The 21,678-nt window shown below is 38.3% G+C and overlaps 1 protein-coding gene across 6 annotated transcripts in view; it reads right to left on the reverse strand.

The window, feature by feature from the left end:
• The window catches only part of c15orf41 (chromosome 15 open reading frame 41), a 150,249-nt gene that overhangs the window by 106,535 nt on the left and 22,036 nt on the right, over positions 1 to 21,678 (reverse strand). For all 6 annotated transcript variants that reach the window (XM_012968415.3, XM_012968416.3, XM_012968417.3 and 3 more), the window contains exons 3-6: positions 15,251 to 15,296; positions 14,046 to 14,110; positions 13,332 to 13,392; positions 7,218 to 7,290 (exon numbers count right to left, since the gene is read on the reverse strand). In XM_012968415.3, coding sequence (XP_012823869.1) covers positions 7,218 to 7,290; positions 13,332 to 13,392; positions 14,046 to 14,110; positions 15,251 to 15,296 — 245 coding nt within the window. The remainder of the gene's footprint in view (positions 1 to 7,217; positions 7,291 to 13,331; positions 13,393 to 14,045; positions 14,111 to 15,250; positions 15,297 to 21,678) is intronic.

Genomic DNA, 21,678 nt, shown 5'->3' on the forward strand with positions numbered 1-21,678 from the left:
AGAGGAATTGACTACTTCTAAGAGATGATGAATGGCTCATTCAAACGCCGGGAGACAGCTCTGCAAATCTCCCCGGCTTCCACAGCCCTCATTTGATTTTCCAATTTACTCCTTTTAAATTTATCTTCCCACTAAAAATAAAAAGTGCTGATATTTTTCCCTTGTGCTGCTCCAGGAGGCGACAGACACGGGAGGGGGGGGAAGGTATTCTGGCATAACTAATCCGCTTCCACCTGCTCCTGCTCACCTGGCAAGGGGGCTATTCACAGAGAGCAGCTAAACATGACGGCAGCAAACTATAACAAGCACCATGCCCTGTAACCTTTAACCAGTTCCCTGCAGCCTTACTACACCTTTATATAAAGCAAAAAAAAAAAAAAAAGCAGCTACAATTCATGTATACATGTGCGTTGCTTAAGAGAAAATTGAGATATTTTTAATTATTTATATTACAGATAAACTATATGTTTTTAATGGAGGCCCCCTATAGCGCTACAGCCCAGTAGACTTACACTAAGGTACCGTTTTGCTAGAGTATTGTATAAAATGTTATGCAAATATATAACAGGGATCAGTTCAGGATAAACATTCCTTTTTAGCACTTTAATATTTCTATTTATGATCAGAGTTTTTTTTTTTTTTTACGTCCGGTCAACAGAAGTAATCAGTTACAGAAATAATCAATTGAAGAGAATGCAGCACGATTTACTAGTCAATACTGAATCATGTCACAGGAAAGTATGTATAGGGCCTTGATTAGATTAGAGAAGATTAAAGGAATGTCCTCATAAACTATGTAGACGTAGCAGCAATGACAGTATCTGCCTCAATGGGCAATGGGCCAGGGGTTCTAGAAGGAAGGGGGCCTTTGGCTTGGGTTTTGTTTTACCAACATTCTACAGTTGACTGAAGACACCAAAGCTCCTAATACATTAGGACAGAACAATAAACATCCTTTGGTTTGAGCATTCAAGGACAAAAATAATGCTATAAATGACCTGGGAAATATACAGGACATAATATTAACCAATTTTACATAAAACATATAGACTTACTGGGACAGTATGTCGAATTCGTGAATTTTAAGAGATTTTTCAACTTGAATAAACTCTCAGTTTTACCGCACTTGAATGTTTCCTTATTTACTAAAAAATCTCATTCTAAAAAACATGTAGGCGTCCAATCAGTATTCCACTCATCATTTTTAATGGGTCTACAAATGCTCAAAAAAAATGAAAATCTCAAATTGCCTAGGACAACTCCCACTGACTGCTACATAAACTTGCTAACATTTAGATTACTGACTTTTGGTGGAACCCCTAATTCGAATTCTGTAGTCTTTAGCTCAAAAATAAGCCCCTTAGTGTTGGGCTTGCTACATTTTTTTAGACAAAGTGGAGGATAACATGTGAATCTGTACCTATTTAGTAACATAAAATGTTGGCCGGGGGGTTGCTCACTACACTTCATTCTCGGCCAAGCCTGGCAGGGAGCTGAGATATAAGGGTTACTTGTCATATTAGAAACTGTTCTGTTCAGTGCACTATCGTGTGTCTTTTTGTCCTCGGAAGCTAATGAACTGCTCTGTGCTCATTATTCAAAAAAATAAAATAAGGAGGCATTTAGCATACAGAGAACTGTTTCAGTGCACATCCTAGCGGAGTAACAAGATTTCCGCTCCGACCTACCCTGCCGTTAAATGACAAAGAGAGGAATAGCTGTACCGGCGGAATGAGTGGGTGAAGTTAGTTTCAAAAGCCAGCAGAAAGAAGACATGAGATGATGTTGCACCAAACCATGATGCTTCTTAAAAAAAAAATCAAGGACTAAAATAGAAAAAAGAAAAAAAAAAAATTAATTAATTAATGTACTGATCATTTTTATAGGCACAATTATTATATGCCATAACAAGCAGCAAATGCTCATAGGTAAATATCTTTTATTCTCACCAAGAACAATGAGAGATGTTAGTTCTTAATAATCAGGGCCCTCCAGGTGGTGCTGTGACCTGGTATCTCTGGACACAAGGTGTTGTGGGAATATATTCTGCTCCTGCTATGGGGAAATTATAGAGATAGTAACAACAGATTTTTAGATTGTAAGCTCTTTTGGACAACATGATTATTGGTTGTTTTGTATGTAATTCTGTATTTTCAGTGCATTCAACCATTTATTGTACAATGCCACAGAATATGTTGGAGCTTTACAAATATATTTTAATAATAATAATAGATTGTGTCCTACAGGGAAAACCAGCCTTAAAAGTGGGTACCAGGGCAAACACTGCACTGCTGCTTAAATAACGCATTCACTCATTGCAAGGTTAGGCTTGTAATAATAACGGAGATATCCCAAATAATAAAATTATACTTTATGTACAATAGAACAATGTATTTATGCTACCAGGGCATGTTATCAACAACTTATTTTCAAATTATCATAATTTATTTATATAGTGCAAAAGCACTCGACAAACCATGGTCGAATAAAAATAATAATAACAACAAACAAGTGTTACAGAATAAAAATGGTATCAGAGAGCCTGCTCACAAAGGCTTACAATCTAAAAGGTGAGGGATGCAGTGCAGACTAAAATATTCCAGATACTGATCCCTCTATTTAAGGTTGCTCCAATATGAGTAAAAGCTTCTACATGTCATGATTATTCTTCTTGCAGGAAGGGGGAATGCTATTGGAATAACCATAAGCACCACAAATGATATCAGATTGAGATTTGTACTGGTTGCAAATGCTTGTGCCCAAACAAATATACAGATTTATACATACTGTTTATATGTGCACATATATATATATATACAAACTCTTGTAACACTGATTTGCATACACAAACAGCACATATAACTATATAAACATACACACATACACCATATGATAAATATGTATAATATTATATAAAGGTATTTTACTCTCTGCATAAAATATTTCACTCTGACAGCAAGGTATTAAAATAGCTATAACCATAATAAGCTAAAACACCAGTCACACAAAATAGCCCAAACTGCATAAAAAGGAGCACCCGTCAAATCAATCATGTGCAGGTAATACACCTCTCCAGGGAGGCACATACACAGACCAGGCACACAACCCGGAGTCTCTTAAATACGGCTCCTTCTGCCACTTGTGGTTTTATAAGCCATATAATTGGGACAGATACTGTCTACATATTGCTGAGCAAGCAGTGGAAGAAAAGGCATTCATCATTTTAATTGTATTGTGTTTAATTATTATTAGGAGGCTCTGCTACAGTCGGAATTGAAATTATTGAGATGCTGAGGAATGTGGGAGGGAATGCTAGTGTGACACAGAGTGTACAAGGGCTCGTGCAGCCCAGGCAGCACAAACAAAGCCCCCATTTATCGCCAAGGCAGGAATGAGGTCAGTGGGAAAAGGTGCACCTCAAAGGAATCAGTCAGTGACAGAATATTCAAAGATATTATACAGGATCCCCTATGCATAATAAAGGCACTTATTTAACACTATACAGGCTAGTGCTTAAAAAAAAAACACTGCTTCCTTTTTTTTTTTTTTTATAGAAAAAGCTGTATTTACAGTTCAAACATTACAAATATTTTCCAGCGTAAAGGGAAATCAATATTATTAAGCAAATTTATAGCGGCGGCGGGGAGTGTGAAGAATACTGCGTAAATATTATTCTGAAGAAAGGGGATCCAATAAAAAGGAATATGCCGAGTACAATACATTATGAGGACCAACTTTTAGTACAATGCAATAACATATATGTATATTAATAAGTGAACAAATGAGAGGTAATGAAAAATGATATATATAAACTATACTGATATAAATAAACACATATGCACCTACATACGCTCACAGGAAATGCAAAGGACAACTGACTCAAGGAGTGTATACGAATAGAGTAATAGCCATAAAATATATATGGTCAGTCTATTAACTTTGCAATTACCCCACTCAATGAATTTTGCTTTACTGGGTCTTATATGGGCTAATCTGCCTGCTTTGCCCTTGTGCTGGCTGATGGCAGTCGGATAACAGTAGGTCCAAAGCAATCAGACCGACTGACGTTGACAAATGGCTATGCTGCGGCAGACTTGTGGAGAGGGAGGGAGGGAGCGGAGACACATTCACTTTAATCTCTTTCTTGATTAAATCGAAAGCCATGCTGTTCTGACATCATGTGATTTGCTCACAAAGCGTCGGCGCATTACAGCATGCTGGGCATAAAATGTTATATTCCCACATCTTTACAAGGAGCCGTGTCAAAAGCGGAGAAGGCAAAGAGATATAGATGTACATAACTTCCCAATGAAACACCGGGTCATGGCCACAGCACCGGCGATTACAAGAAGAGGCCTCTGCCCGTTATCTCTATTTACTCTCTTTATTCATAACCCAACTTAACCCTCAAACGATGGGAAATGCACAGAAATCTAGTCTTGTTCTACTGAACCCTTTAAATTTGAGACTAGGGTGTGCCAACTCTGTGCCATTTAAGCTTTAGGGGTATGATTTAATGTAGTAAAATGTAGAACATAGAAAGTACATTTTTATTACTATTTCTTTTTGAAACTATAGAGATGAAAAAATGTAATTGCTGCTTTTGCATGCTCAGACTTGTGCAGATAAACCATTTTAGTCCCACTGCCAGGCATTCTGGGAGTTGTAGTTTAGTACTGACTGCTGCTTTTCCCCTCGTTAGCAGCACTAATGCACTGAATGGCAGGCTTTAACTTTCCACACTGAAGCCTACAACGGTACGTTAAAAGCAGCACGGTGTAACGGCACTAAAAGAAAAAAGCAGAATAGATGAAATCCACGCAGAATCGTTGGCTGTCTCTTTTCTTTATTGTTAGATTACCTATGTGCCTAAAGGCGGGACTCCAAAGGTAAACATAACACCAGGTAATAAAAAATGCAGGCGATAGAACTGTCTTTTTTTCACCAGACTAGGCAAATATTTATGGCGTAGTTGACAAACTCGTGCCTAGTAAAAGAAGCAGCAGAGAGAGCAATTACCCTGATATTCATGGCTCACTTTGAATATTGCACTGAACATTACTCATAAATCTTTTACGAGAAGATCCCCTGAGCTCACTTAACAGCCAGTTTTAATCATGCAGTTGACACGGAGAAAATAACAAAATGTATTTTTTCAGTAGCAAATTAATTTAAGTTTGAACCTCCTCCTGCAGCGCGGCTCTTTTCATCTCCTCTCATTTTATTTTTTTATTATTATTAGTAGCAGCAGAGTATTTCCTCCTACCCTCTCCCCAGCGCCGACATAGCTGTGCGGCAGAAGGATTCCAGGGCGGAAGGACAAAGTAACAACGCCAGCCGAGCACTCGCAAGCAGAACAAAAGCATTTAATGATACATATATTTTATTTCTTGTTACATGTGGGTAGTTCACTTACAGTTACATGGGGATACTTCCATGTATAAATGTAGGTCTGACCCTTGTGATGAATGGACTAAGAAAAAAGAGGTGGGGGACAAAACAATATACTGTACACCTAAAATATAGGCAAAGAGACACATGCATATTATAGGGCTTTGTTTAAAAAATGTGATTACACCAGTTACTTGTCCCTGTAGGGGGTCTTGGTATGCCACATTAAATGAAAAATAAAAGAATTAAAATGTTTAAATCAAAGACTTCGTAAATGCTGTTGTTTTGCTTGTGGTACTTAGGGTTTGACTAGATTGACTAGGGCTCAGGCAATGCCTTTACAACTGGCATACTTTTAGAAGGACATCATATACAGATATGGGATCTGTTATGCAAAATGTTCACGACCTGGGGTTCCAGGAGGGTGCCAAACTTGGGATTGGTGACCCCTATGTGGATTGGCTGCCTACACAAGGCTCTGTTTGGAAGGACACCTAGTTTTTATTAAACCAAAACTTGCCTCCAAGCCAGGAATTTAAAAATAAGCCCCTACTTTGAGGCCACTGGGAGCAATAACCAAGGGGTTGGTGAGCAACATGTAGCTTGTGAGCCACTGGTTGGGGATCAATGATATATGTAATTTTATATGTAATAAAACTTTTGCAAAGAAAATTTAATTTTAAGCACCTTTCCAATATATATTCATTAAAAAAGTTTTTATTCTGAATATCAAGTTCTCACTAGAACCACTGGGGCAGATAATAACCTGGAAAGATAGAGAGATAGACATACAGAGAGATACATAGATAGATACAAAACCAGATAGATATTGAACTTATTTATGAACATGGGGATAATTTGTTCCAGTGTGGTACCACAGGCTGTATATTATTAGTTAAAATACTTTTGCCCATAACAAAAAACATACAAATACATACAAGGCTCGGTATATAATATCCACAAATACATTTTATGTAAAAATGTTTGCACACTGGAAGTAGATTTTATTAAGTTTAGACTTTCTTGAATTCTTCTCACAGTTAGTTTCCTCTATTCTGGGTTCTGAACCTCAGTGGAATTCTGTTTTAACTGTTTTAGCTAAACTTACATTGCAATTTACACTAACTTACCAGCTTGATTCCTGCTTTCTCTCTCTTTTCGCACCCTGATTTTGTGCGGGTTGCTTATAGTCAATTTTCCACCAAGCCATCCCCCCATCCTCCATTCTAACTCTGAGCATTCCTCGTAGGCCTTCTTTTTTGTGTGTACTCTATGTCACATACATGCAGAACAAGACTTTTTCTCTCATTTATCATACAATGTACTCCAACAACCTCCAATACCATTATCTGACTGCCCTACACACTGGAGAGATGACATGGGGGTTGTTGAATTTATTAGGAACATAGTGCTGGCACAATGTAAATGTAATACTAGCACATATAAGTATAAGTGGTGCAAGCAGTGTCCTTTCCCATCTGGTTCTGATAGTCTGTTTGTGCTGTTATAGCACTGCATCCCTGATTCATTTAATAACTCCAAAAGCCCTCAGGTAAAAGCACAGTAAGCGGCCATTTACAAGTGCAGCCATTGGTGTAACACAGGGACAGACCCTAAGGGTATATTTCCTTATACTCAAAGGAGAAATCAATCACTATAATATAACTTAATAATACCAGTAAGGTCTATAATTTGCAGTGTGCAGTTCTAATGATTCTATACATAGCGTAGGTAAGGCCATAAGATGAATTGTAGACTTACAATGACAACCAAGTACAAAGGTGAACTGGTAAACATCACAGCGCTGTATAATGAAAATGACTCACGTGGCTGACCATCATGATCCTGAAGGAACCTCTCTAATACTGTCCGTGCAATAAGTGCTGGGGAGAAATCCACCTGAAAGACCAGATAAACATTTAGAAGTCCAGCAGCATGTTTGCTTTACTTGCATGTATGCCAGCAAGAAACATGGTAACTGCACATAAGAAGACCCTCATGCAAGTATTAAGTAAAAATATCTTAAAAATTGGATCTATGTATGTATGTGTATCTTTTGACAAAGTTAATTCAAGATAAAGAGATGTACATTTTTTAGTCCATTAATAATACAAACAGGGGGATCAAAAAAAGAAAAGGGCAGTTAAATTAATATGCATAGTTCAAAGTGTTGTAAAAGACATGGGAAGATATAGGAACCTACACTACAGAGCTTACAATCTAAATAGGTGGGTAAAACAGGTACAAATAGGTACTAAATTCTGCCATTCACAAGGGTTACGGAGATAAAGATGAATTCAGATACTGTGCTAATGATAGTTTTGTGTTTAATTTTGCTGGGGGAATGTTATATGGGGGATTTTAGGGAATGAATTCCATAGTAAAAGAGTGGCAAATGTGAAAGGTTGAAGACTGTAAGACTGAAGTGGATGTAGGTGGTTTCAAAACTATATTACAATGCAATAAATAGATTGTAGCACTGAGTATCGTGTGATTTTTAGTAATGATACCAGCAACAACTGAAATTGGGTAAGCTGAGTTTTGTATACTAAACAGAATCAGATGGACACATTGACGCATTAGAAGTTCAGAGTGGTAACGGTTTGTTTCACCAATACAGATTAACCAGTGTAATTTACATGTTATCTGCTTGCAACTTATGCCTTGAAATGGGCATGGCCAAGCAGTATGAGAAGATCAATATTCCTTGATACATTTCTCTGTAATATTTGACCAAATAATGCCAATATCTGTTCATCCAGGTTCAGTGGTTTTAAAATATGGGCTGTTAGGAAAATGTAAGACCCCCTTCCCCCTGCATCAGGAATGCAACATGACAAAATTGAAGCAGCTGTAGTAAAGTTCTGTAAATGGAATATGCCAAAAAGATTTTACGTGTTATCACGCTGATTTATCTGACATTGAAAGGGCACGAAAAATAAATTACTGATTGAAGAAGACTCCAGTATCATCCTCAAATGCTTTAATTGTTAAATACTCCTTTGTAAGTATTAAAGGAGAATGCAAGTCAAAATGTAAAAAGCATACTGCCCAATAGTCCTCCTATTGTTTAGTAAAAACGCCACACTTTTGGCTCACCTAATCAAATATTTACTCAGTCACACTTACTTCACATTTTCTAGAACAGGCAGCCATCTCTAAAAAGGTATTCTCCCTTCCTATCCCTCCTTGCTTCATACTGCACATGTGTTGCATTCCCTCCCCCCCTCCCCTCTGGCAGATCCGCTTCTGATTGGCTGGTGGGCATGTGTAGCTCAGAACAGCAGACAGGATCAAGTTACACACATGCTCAGAGAATAGGAAGGGGAGAGAGATTTCAGTGATGTCACTGTAGTCTTCACACTGCTGTAGGCTGCCAACCATATCTCAGAGAAGCAAGCAGGGATCTGTGAATTTAGATATGCAGTAAGTACTTAAAAAGAATGCCTTTAGACTTACTTTTAATTTATATTAACCTTTCATTGTCCTTTAACAGAATAGACAGTGAACACTCACATTGCTATACTCTTGACAGCTATCCATTGGTTAATAATCCCATTATCCTTTAATCTTAATTTATAAACAAGGTTCACAACTTGTTTTGGGTCTTGTTTGTTTACAAAGACTTAAATGGCAGCTCTCTTTCCTAGTACTGAACCTATCCTGTGTAATGGCTTCTACTGGGGAAGGCCAATGAATTTGCCAAGGTTATATCCCTGCAAACACATGTTATATCCATCTGTGCATCTAACCACATATTGCTTTGTAATCAGGACTTGGTGTTTATTTGGGCACCCAATTTTTTTCCAACAATATATATATAGATATATATATAATTGTACACATCCAGTCTGCTGCTTATGTTTTACAAAACCATGAGCATTGTGGCACACAAACATCTTTTATTCTGTTGATTCCATCCCTTTAACTTAGTAAACCTGCTTCAAAATAAAAGATGCATACACCTAAAGCATATGGCAATAATGTGACTTTTCCAAGGTCACAATAATTTTGCCTACCCAACAAGCTTTCGCCACTGGGAGTCAAACCCATGCCATCTGCTTTAAAATGACTGAATCCTGACCAAAACCTATAGATGTATTCAAGAATTAGAAGGGTTTGAAAGAGGAATTCATCAACACTTGTTTAAAGTGCAAAACCTATCACGGCTAAAATTAAATTCTGACTCTTCATCTTTTCTGTACAACCAACAGAAGCAACATACCTAGCAATATGCTACATGGTTTTACATTTGCGTAATAATTTTTTTTTTTTTTTACAAATACTGGCCCATAACATTTTGTGCAACTTACTAACTATAAGAAAGGGATTTAGTCTTGTGATATCGGCATTTTCTTCCTATTTTAGAAACATAAAATGACTCAAGGCTCTAAGACTACCCTGTGTGTGCATAAAGATAAATATATACAGGAGCTCAAGGAAAAATGATGGGGTATGTGTTCAGTTGCATGCAAAACAGCATCATGGCACAGAGCTACAGCTTTAACTGGCCTTCTGCAACCATACCCTGCCACTATGTTATACATCTCTCATCAGATTTTACAGTTTCCACTGATTAAATATATATTGACTCATAAAGTAGCGCCGTTACATCAATCGTCAGCAGATGCAGCGAGGTGTCATTTAAATATTAAGTATCATATAAAAATGGCAGCTTGATTGTTTGGAGGTAATAATGTGCTACTGGTTATTGCAACATTTCCCTAATGCATTAGGAAACTCTCGCAACGAAACACAACAAACCACAGAGCTAGGAGAAACAGACAAAAACGAACATGGCGGGAGGAAAAGGAAGTCATTTGCAAACAATAAACACAATTAACCAAACAAATGTTTTATAATATATGTTCTAGTAATAATGTACATAATAATCCTTTTAAAGAATAAAGAAATAGTAAAATTGTTAAACACCATTGCTTTTGTGCACGTACACCTAGGTATTTCTCTTTACCTCTTGTATCGGTTATTGATTGCTTTATATGTTACTCTGTATGTCCAATGTATGAAACCCACTTATTGTACAGCGGTTTATAAATAAATGTTAATAATAATAACATTCAGAGTGCTCTGTTAATGCTAAACCAATGTGACCTGGAAAGTTAATGCTGGGGGTATAGTTAGGGATTCGAACCCCGAATCTTTCATGAAATACCAAACTGAATCCTAATTCATATTTTCATGATGAAAAGTCACCTGATTTTAAGGACTGATAATTTTATAGCAGCCCCTCTGGCATTTGCCAGAATCCACAGACTGCCAGTCTGGACCTGATGCATGTTTTTTTTTGGATCTCAAGCAGACAACTGAGGTTAGTAAATTATAAAGGATGGAACTTTCCCATTAACAAGTGGCCCAGGGATGGACATCTAGGGACTTACCTGCATACTGTTGTTCCATTACATAAAATTCGCCCCCAAGTACAGCTTGCCAATATATGCTGTCTTTTTGGGGGAGTCATTTTATATGTGCAGTATACTGATTTGTCTGGTGTATAGATGCTGGTTTGCCTGTGGGTATTATAATGCAGGAAGCTCATCACATCTGACCTGCCTGTGGATTGTGCATAAATACATTTCTTGTACTGTATGATGACCAGTGCGAAGGTGTACAGCCTTACCTCCAGCACTATATTCTACCTATATTTGAGTTTAGAGTTCACATAGCGCCTTATACTGCCCAATATGATGCCTGTCTGATGTAATAAAAACAGGAAAGCAAGCAGTGTTTTGGTGCAAAATGAAAGAAAAGAGAAGGCTGTATAGATACAAATGCGTGACCAGCATGCAACTTGATGCAATTTTTTGCTTTACAGTTTATGACTGTACATAAGCCCTGGAGTGTGCAACACAGAAATTAAGAGCCGGACAGCAAGGACTCTTTATTTAATCAGGCACCTTATTTATTATGTACTTATTTGCTTCCAGCATAGCATTACACCAACCATCAATATAAATGTACCCTGTATGCACTTCCTATCCCATTATCAGTTTGGCCATACAGCTCCGATACTCATTACACACAGTAATACATCTCCGAGAACTATTACACAAGGTTATACATCTCTAAGTCAGCCCTACATTTCAGGGCAGTGTATCCCAGTGCTCGTGTGGATTATCAATTACTGCAGGCTGAACTCAGCAGAGAACAGTTCTCGGATATCCCGGGCATCAGGATGAAAGGACACATAGTGAATACCTGTACCACAGAGCAGGGTCCTTCACTTCCACTGGATTCTCTGTCTGAATCTGGAAAAAAAAGCATCTCTAACAGACTAGGATCATAACCAACTAACGGGCTGGTGAAGTCTTTTACTGTCAATTCAAATGTTTCTGGACTAAGTCCTAACAAGTCATAGAGGCCACACAATAGAAGAGTAACTCGGCTAACTTGAGGAATCTAGGCTAGGAAACAATAAGGGTTATACACACTGCTGTCGTCATTAATTCTTCTTTTCTGACTCACTGCAGGAATTGATATATAAAGGGGTGTCACATTAATCCCTTTAACCCAATTGGGAATAATTATTATTGTCCTTTATTTATATAGCGCTGACATACTCTGCAAAACTGAACAGAGATACTTCATCATTCACCCAATGGAAGCTAACAATCTCAGGTACCTATCACACTGACACACATCAGCACCTGCCTGTATGTTTTTTGGAGTCTGCAATGTCTCTCTGTATTATCATATGTAACTAAAATGGAGCAGCCTTATGCAAAAACAACTAAGACACCAGAAGTGCACAGTGATAAAGCCTGTAGCATTTTGCAGTACAACCCTATAAATTGTGATACTTCATATCATTGTGATACCCTATCTTTCAGATCCAGAGAAGAAAAAAGACACTACTTGTAATATGCAACAACTAGTGGCTGAGTATATATCCTAGGAAATGAACCTGCAGGACAATACTCTGTTATTCCTAGAGAATTAAGCCCATAACAGCTGAAGGGCTGACTTGGAAATCCTTGCAGTGCCCTACAACACTGGACCATTCTATGCTCTGTGGCAATAAGTGGGTTAATGGCAGTTCGGTGTTTGTAAAACAAGCAAGCTCCTAAAGCCATCACATTATACTCCTTGGAGAATTGACAAGGAAGCACGTCTGACAAAATATTGTATATGTATTATTATTATACATAAATATTTTAGAGTTGTTGAGGCGGACTTCATATTATTTTTGTCGGCTGGCTGCAGATATGCACTTTTTATGATGTTTTTATTCAATAAACCTCTGCACATTATTTATATTTACAGCTGCAATAAAGTCGACTTCCAGAATCTTCCAGTGAATCCAGACAGTTATTCGGATTGGCCGAGAACAAGTCTTTAGCCTGAAAGCCATTCCTCTGTGAGGAGACGGTGTGCTGAGCAGCATTGGTAGTCAGTAGCACTTGGTGGCCACCCCAACACTGCCCATAGCCATAAAAATAAGCATCCCACCTTATTTATGAAGTAATATTTATTCATAAACAAATTGTGTCCTTATATCTTGAATGTAGATATTCTGAGCACTGCATTTAAAGTATACATACATAGACTTCTTCAGTTCAAAAACCCCTATAGAGTGCCAACCTCAATGTGCGTAACAAGAATACAGACCTTTCTCTATCAGTCATTAAGCGTAGTTATAAAAAGATCTAGGGCAGCAAGGAAGTTTTTACACCCAATCTCACACTAACTGAAATCCAAGCTGTGCTTTTTGGAGGAGCAAATTAGCCATTCCCCCAGATCCTACATTAACTAGCCTTCAGACTAAGACTCCAGCCACTGCTTCAGGCCTTCCAGTATGCACTACATACTGTTGTTATAGATTTATCTATTAGTACACAAGGGAAGATATCAGCTTGGTGTGCACAAGGAAAGGCCTTAAATATTAGATTTATAATTGTTACCAACGCTTGATAAATTCTCACCTCATTAGCTAGCTCCAATAAGATAGGCACCGTTGGGTCTCTTGCTACTTCATTCAAATACCTTAAATTAAAAAAAGGAGGGGCAGTTAGTTTACAACAGTAAAAAACTATTAAACTATTGCACTAAAATGCAAGGTCTTTCTTAAACACTTACCTAGTACACCTCTATATGTACATATTTTACATTACAACTGCATCCAGCCCATTAGAGCATTTTAACATTTTTTTACGGACTACATACATTATTGTGTTACATACACAGTTTTCTTTTTAACCTAGATATATATAAATACATAAAGGAGAAAAAAAAGTAACTGGGTATAACAATTAGCCACCCCAGTTATCATCTTTTACAGGACCTGTAATCTAGAATGCTATGGTTTTCCAGATAATGGGTCTTTCCATAAATTAAACCCAAAAGGATTGTTAAGCCTCCAGTAAGGTTATAATTATATTTAGTACGCGGAAGCGGTCAAAAGATGTTGGCATCGTGCTCTTTTGGAAGGTAACTCTGGCAAGGTTTCTTCTTTTAAGAGGAGACAAGCCAGTCTGGGGTAAATGGTGAGTGATTTGGAACACTTGTGTGTGCCTAACAAATTGGCACTCCTCATAGACTTTTGTTCTTTAAATAAGTAAATAAAGCAAGAAACAATATTTAAAAAGAAATATATTTACATACGTCTATGTGTTTCTTGGACAAGAAGGGCAACACACCTGGCATAATACATTTCAATGGCCTCAGGAGTATGGTGCTTGGCATGTGTCCTTTTGATTAGTTTCTGCAACGGAGACAAAAAAAAACCAGCCCCTGTCTTAATGCCATTACTGAAAGAACACAGATAACATTCTACCCAACATCCATGTCATCAGCATTGGTGCATGATTTTATGAGAGCTAATGAATATACGGCAAGTTCAGCAGTCCAAAGAGAAACGGAACCATGTTATAGTTAGTACATTCATTTCATCCCAAACATGGGAATTTACCACTCAGCTTTACTACTGGGCATTTACTTTATTAAACAATCTAGACTAATGGCATGTACATATGTAATTTGATACAATCTTGTATGTATGACACGGAGTGCAGGGCAACAAAGACAAAAAGGCAGGTTTAAGGCTAGTGTAGTGACACCTTGCATGCAAGAGCAGAGTGGTACTTTAATCATAATTTACTGCTTTGATTATACAAGTGATAGAGTACAAACAACCCTGCCAGAGAGAGGGTGATCTGGCTCTGCACCATCGTACATTTCATCCTAGTGCCTCTTTCAGATCCATCCTCTTTAGCATTAGGTTATTTTACAGTGAAGTTCCAAACTGGGAGAAAGTAGCTTTTATTTTAATTTAAAAATTGCATTTAGAAACAAAGATCAAAAATGGGAAAAAGAAAAAAAAAAAAAAAGCGCACACACACACACACACACACACACAACGGTGACGGCTCCTTGGAGGGCTGCCATATGAGTGACACCCGTCACTGGATGATAAATGACTCCATTTTCTGCCTTTCTTGCCTTCTGCCACTCCAAGAGAGGGTCGTTTATCATAATCTCTGTCAGCGAGGGAAAGTAGCCCTGACAGTGCAAGTCAGCAAACATTTAGCACACGGAACGGTGCAACGCAGGGAAATTATTATTGTCAGAATAATAATGGTTTAGCATAATTTATTACGGGTCCACCAAATAAGCAAAGGATAGATGTTATTAGACAGATGGATGGGTAAAGCTTGGCAGGCATCCACTCAGGATCAGGCAATGCTTGATAAGGGGAGGGAGTAGAAAGCTGTGCAGGGAGGGTGAAGGGGTTTACATCTTCCAAACCAATCACCGGGCTGGCAGTTCAATTACAAAGAAATAAAGGGACATTCATCATTCAATTAAGCACCTGTCAAGCTTCACAAAGGAGAAAACTTCTAACCTGGTACTCCTGGGAGAAGATGCTCAGCAGAGTGGACTGCGATTGACTGGAACAAAATAAAAGATGGACAAAGTTAATTACTGGAGTGCATGGGGGGAGACAAAAGGCTAGGCAGCTTCAAAGGTAGGCCCCACTGTCCTGTAATCTATGGGAACACAAAAACAAGTGTGCTAAAGTTGTTCCAGACAGACACCTCAGACAAAGGTTAGATGAAGGAACAAAAGAGAGGGAATGAAGAAAGGAAGTTAAGGAAAAAGTGCAGAGAGGGAATGGGAAAACATGAGAAGGAAGTGTAAGGAAAGTAAGACGAGAGAGGGAACAGCAGATACAACAGGCTCATGTGTTGGCAGGATCCTTTTTCACTTCCCAGGCCTACAAAGCTGTATCAGTGGCATGTCCTGCTGGTAAAACACAAGGAGCAGGAGGGAGGGGAGGGCTGAAAAGAAAACAGAGTACATTTCCTATTAATAATGGATGGAAATTCAGTTCCATTAGCAGTTGGGAACATGCCGCTTAGCTCATTGGCAACATATTGAAATTCATTTTGTGAGCAGCAAGGGAAACCTCTTTGGTAGCTGTCTCTTATTAAGGGGTAGCATGGGAGGGGTGGAATCTGGGGAGGGGTGGCTTAACTCAGTGTCAGCGGCGGCATATGGGACTCTAACATTCCCAGTGAAACTGACGGATCTTTGAAAATAGAAACTTTCCCAGCAGGAGGGCTGCTCTCCCTTGGAATCAGTCATTTTCAAGGCTTCATCCATCCAGCACTCAACTCAGCGTCAGGCACCTGGCAGGGAAGCAATACGGAAAGCAGCTCCTCCAACAGGAATTTGCCCACAGTCTGCATTTAATTTGAAGCTTGTTCTTTTCTCAGCCCCATCCATGGTTAACACATTCGAGAGCCCAAACACAAAACCTGGCCCAGGATTCAGCTACCTAACTCCAGCCGCTAATAGGTTAAGGCCGAGACATGGGACAGTTAGTGCAGTCTCCAACTTCTCGTGGCGATCGATAAAAATGACTGTTACTGTTCTCAATTGTCCTCTGTGGATATCTCTACCTCACCCTGCCTTAAAACACAATTCATTACTTTTGATCTATTTTCCTAGCGCATGCAACTAAAACAAATTACTGTTCCAATAAATCTGCTTTTACAGTACAGCCAGGCAGAATGAATAATTAACATTTTTTGGTCGAGAAGGCCTGTCATTTGCAAACACAACACAATAGCAGGGTTATAGACAATTGATTAACATAGACCGCATTTAAATATGCAACCCAAACAAATACAGGAATAAACTAAGCAAGTGCTGTCGTAACACAGGATGGGGTTGATTTTCCATTCTATAAAACTGCTGGACTAAATGTAAAATACCTTTCCAACCCAGGCTTAATATTACAGAGTTATTCATAAAAGGAATTATAAAGAAGCAAAATGTTCCAGGTATGAGGACTGGCATGGAACAGTAATGGTGGAGAAGGATGTAGCGCCACCAAAGGGTTTACCCATCTGGTTCATGTACCACCCAGGTATGGGACCCGTTATGCGGAAACCTGTTATCCACAAAGCTCTGATTCACAGGAAGGTCATCTCCAACAGACTCCATTTTCATCAAATTATACAAAATTTTGAAAAAAAAAATATTTTTCTCTGTAACAATAAAACAATACCATGTACTTGAGCTCAGTTAAGATATAATTAATCCATATTGGAGGCAAAACAATCCTATGAAGTTTATTTAATGTTTAAATTACTTTTTAGCAGACTTAAGGTATGGAGATCCAAATTACAGAAAGACCCCTTATCCGGAGAACCCCAGGTCCCGAGCATTCTGGATAACAGGTTCCATACCTGTACAACCACGCATCTCAGGAAGCTTTTAGGTACATGAGACAGCAGTCAAATAACATATATAAACAGCTTTATTATACAAATATCAGTCATAGGCTGGGAACTGAAATTCAGTAACATCGCAAGTATCTCCAGATGCCCTTTTTTGATATATAGCCACAAACAAATCTTTCATACAGAAGAAATTCTCACACCCATTAACCCTTTTGTAACAGTAGCACTATCGTTCATATATTTGCAGCATAACTCTCAAAATATTGGTATAACTGGAATAGATGGAGACGTTGCTGTTAAGCTTAGAAGAGAAGCACACGTAACATATAGCTCATCTGTAGCTGATGTCCATCAACTAAGGCTCTGAAACCTTGTTGGCTGTATTTTTCCTACAACAAGCCATGTGTAACTAGTGTTTATACTTAAATACAACCTTGTGTCCATTACCAATTTCAGGAATGTTTTAAAGTGAATCCTGTTGGGACTATATGCTAAATCAGATTTAGAAACCTATAAATTACATCCTAACTTTATTATTTACACACAATTAATTATTTTTTTAAGCCAGGTGGCTTTCATTAAGTTAATTACTGTTAATGACATGTGCCTCATGCTGTTTCAGTATTTAGCATAGCCGTGTAGCAAATGTGCGTAGGAGTGCAGAACTGTCTTCTTGGGGGCACGAGTGCTCTGTCAGGCTTGGTATGGGACGGGAATCAAAAGGAGCAATGGAGCGTGGAAATGTATTGCGATAAATATGGATGGTGGTCACAGAGAAGCTTATCAACGGTGAAACTTGCTCCATTCCTGATCCCTTTGCAACCCCTCCTGGAGTAATATTATTAAAAAGACTTGCTATAAGATACTGGGAAACCCCATTGAAGGTACAACATTCTGGAGGCAAATAATGGTAAAAGTGAAATAAAATAGTCATGCATATAGTGACATCAGTTCAGATGCTTTAAATGGAAAGACAGCACAAAGGCTTATACAATGGATGTGCAGAAATCAGTCCATAGAAAAGGAAATATCAGCGAACACTGCCAAAACTGAAATATACCCGTCTCTAAAAATCCAGCAATATAAGATAATTTGCTGGATGATCAAAAAAGGTTTGGCAGGTACCTATACTAAGTAGGGTGCATTACAAATATGTCTGTCATTCAGTTTCCCACTGCTAAACAAAATGCTTTGTTCAGTGTTTGATCACCTTGACCATAAGTTTAATGTAGCTCTGTCCTCCAGAATGGTGATTTTTTGAAGTTTTGATTTTTATCATCCAATCTACTTTCCAGTTGCCAACATTTACATTAAGCCAAATATAAAAGTGCTCTAAAATGATCATCAACATAGAACAGTAGTTAACCACAGGCTTCTCTGTTAAAAATATTTTTATAACATTGCAGTCTAGGAACAGGTAAGCTAAAGAGACAGAAATGTTGGACAACCATAATGCCCAGCGCCCATTCCCTGCCCAGTAACAACACAATTATTTGAACGTCATTTTATTTGTTTTTAATCACAAAAAATTATATTCTAGTGTTTGCCTTGCACCCAGCAAGGGCACAGTAAGTAAGACTGGATAGGGGTAAAAAGTTAAGCCAAATAGAGAAGTTTAGATAACTATTGTCTTATCCTACAACATAGAGAAAGTTAATTGTAGGTGAACTTTGGTAAGTCACTTGGCTGTACCAAGACCCTTGCATAGGACATATCTTGTTACTTTGACAAGCTACTTTATCCCCTTAACCCCAGGCTCAAAAAAACTGATTGGCTGGGAGTGTAGTACTGATGTGCAGGTTGACCCATGGGTTGGGTGGGTTTGGTTTAAAATTTGGGGGACCATTGCAGGTTTAGGTTGGGTGTGGTTTGGACTAGGATGTGCGCTGCTTCCAAGAGATTCCCTCTTGAAACAAGAGGCAGAAGTAGTGTATCGAATGATGGACGCAGGTATGGGTTGGGTGCAGGCAATCGCAACATTTTGTTGTTTACAGTCAGGTATGAGGTAAGGTTTTGCAGGTTGGGGTCAGGAGCAGGTTGAGGTATTCCTGACCCACACATCACAAGTGTGTATCAGATTTCGGAAAGATATTTTTGTCCATCTGTTCTTCTTATTTAAAGGATGTTGGGGCCGAGGCATAAGGAAGCCTTGTACTTTACACCAGCCACCAGGGATCCTCAACCTTTTTTTTCCCATGAGCCAAACTCAAATGTAAAAAAAGAGTTGGGGAGGAACACAAGCATAAAAAATGTTTCTGGGGTGCCAAATAAGGGCTGTTATTCGCTATTTGATAGTCCCTATATGAACTGGCAGCCTACAGGAGGCTCTGTTTGTCAGTAAACCTGTTTTTTATGCAGCCAAAACTTGTTTTCAAGCCAAGCACCTGCTTTGAGGCCACTGGGAGCAATATCCAAGGGGTTGGGAAGCAACATGTTGCTCAAGAGTCACAGGGTGGGAACCAATGGTCTAGGCTATGGTCTAGAGTCAGGGATCCCCAACCTTTTGTACTTGTGAGGCACAGTTAAATGTAAAAAGACTTGAACTGCAACGCAAGCATCATAAAAGTCCATGAAGGTGCCAAATAAGGGCTAAGATTGACTATTGGGTAGCCTCTATGCACACTATCAACTTACAGGAGGCTTTATGTGGTAGTAAATCTTGTTTTTATTTAACCAAAACTTGCCACCAAGTCTGGAATTCAAAAATAAATACCTAGTTTGGGAGCATTGAGAGCAACATCCAAGGGGTTGGTGAGCAATATGTTGCCCCAGAGCCACTGGTTGGGGATCACTAGTCTAGACTGAACAGATTGTCAGTTAATAGCCACACCAACCAAAATTCTAACATTACTTGCACCTGTGTGTGGACAAAAAGTACATAGCTGCACTATTAACAAAATTGAATAGATTAAGCATTTACAGATTATACTACTCTTTATTATGTACAACAGGTTAATTAAATCAATTTTTACAGCACTGCCTTAATGTTTTAATGTGCATGCTTAACAATTTTTATAAAAAGCACTAAGAATGCCATGGGCTAGCAATCCATGTATGTATTGTATCAAACACAACATTCAAGGAAAGTTGACTGAAAACTGTTTAGTTATGGTCCAATTCACCAATATTTATGACCCTGTTTATTTTTTGTTCATCTAACCCTCAGGTCAATATATACAGGACTGAGTAGGGCCATTCTATCAGTAATTCCCAGAATGTATATTACATCCACCAGGGAGAGGGATATATTTATTGCATGACTGTGTAGATTAGGTTGTGCCACTGGCATTAAATTAATGTGGACAATAAATTGCCACCACATAGGTGCCAGCCTAGAAAACATGTTAATAAATGAGGTATGTTGCAATGGGTATAATGTTATACCAACATATTGCTGAATCGATGACATGGTGAGAAAGTCAATGAAACTAAACTAGACTGCAGAATCCACATATCACCTTTCATCTCAGTGCCCAACTTCCTCAGAGGCAGGCATTAAAAAGAAACAGAAAAAGTAGAGGTGGAGACCTGTAGATAATACATGAACTCTTTTGCTGCTAAAAAGGGGTAAAGGTATGGGATCTGTTATTCGGAAACCCCTTATACAGAAAGCTCAGAAGTCTGGGAAGGCCATCTCCTATAGACATTTTAATCAAATAATTATAATTTTTTTAAAAAGATTTCCTTTCTCTCTGTAATAATAAAACAGTACCTTGTACTTACTCTCAAATAAGATGCTTTGGAAGCAAAACAATCTTGTTGGGTTTAATCAATGTTTAAGTGATTTTTTTTTTTTTTTTTAAATAAAACTTAAGGTATGGTGATCCAAATAATGACAAGACCTTTTATATGAAAAACCTCAGGTCCACAGAATTCTGGACAACAGATCCCATGCCTGCACTACATGTTGGTGTGACTATTTTCATAGGTAACTTCAGAATGCTGAAAAGGCTCCATTCTCATAGCTCCAGAAGCAAATTAGGGGAAATGTTAGCATGATATAAACTTCAGTTTTTTAATGAATTCCCTGTTTTCTGTCAATGCCACATTCTAAGGCTAATGTCAGATGAGGTGGTATCTCTACCAAATGTTTTTTAGCCTTCAGAGAAAAGCCCTGCTGACCAGAAACACCATGTCGTCTGACATTGGCCTTCGAATTGTAAAACTGACAAACAATAGACAGGTCATAAATTCCTGGATTTTATATTATGCTAGCATTGGGCATAATTTGTCTTTGAGGGTAAAAGAAATATGTGCAAATGGAAGAAGCCCTTTGAACACTCTGGAAGTGCTTATAAATATTTAAAACAGACACAAAAAGATGTACCAGTTTTTCATTACACTCAACAGGCAGTGGCACTGGTGGTTTTGGGCATTCTGGCAAAGAAATCTCCTTGTCTGACATTAGCCTAAGGGAAGGCCTTTATATATTTCTCTGCAGTTGGTCTGTTGAAAAATTCTGAATAAAATAGTGAATCTCAACTCAGCAAGAAAAAACAGCAAAGAGTCCCATAACACTCACCTTCTTAAAATAAAAATAATATTAACAAGATATAGGAGAACGCCCCATTATGAGACTCTA

Source organism: Xenopus tropicalis, chromosome 8 (assembly GCF_000004195.4).
Source record: "Xenopus tropicalis strain Nigerian chromosome 8, UCB_Xtro_10.0, whole genome shotgun sequence".
NCBI lineage: Eukaryota > Metazoa > Chordata > Amphibia > Anura > Pipidae > Xenopus > Xenopus tropicalis.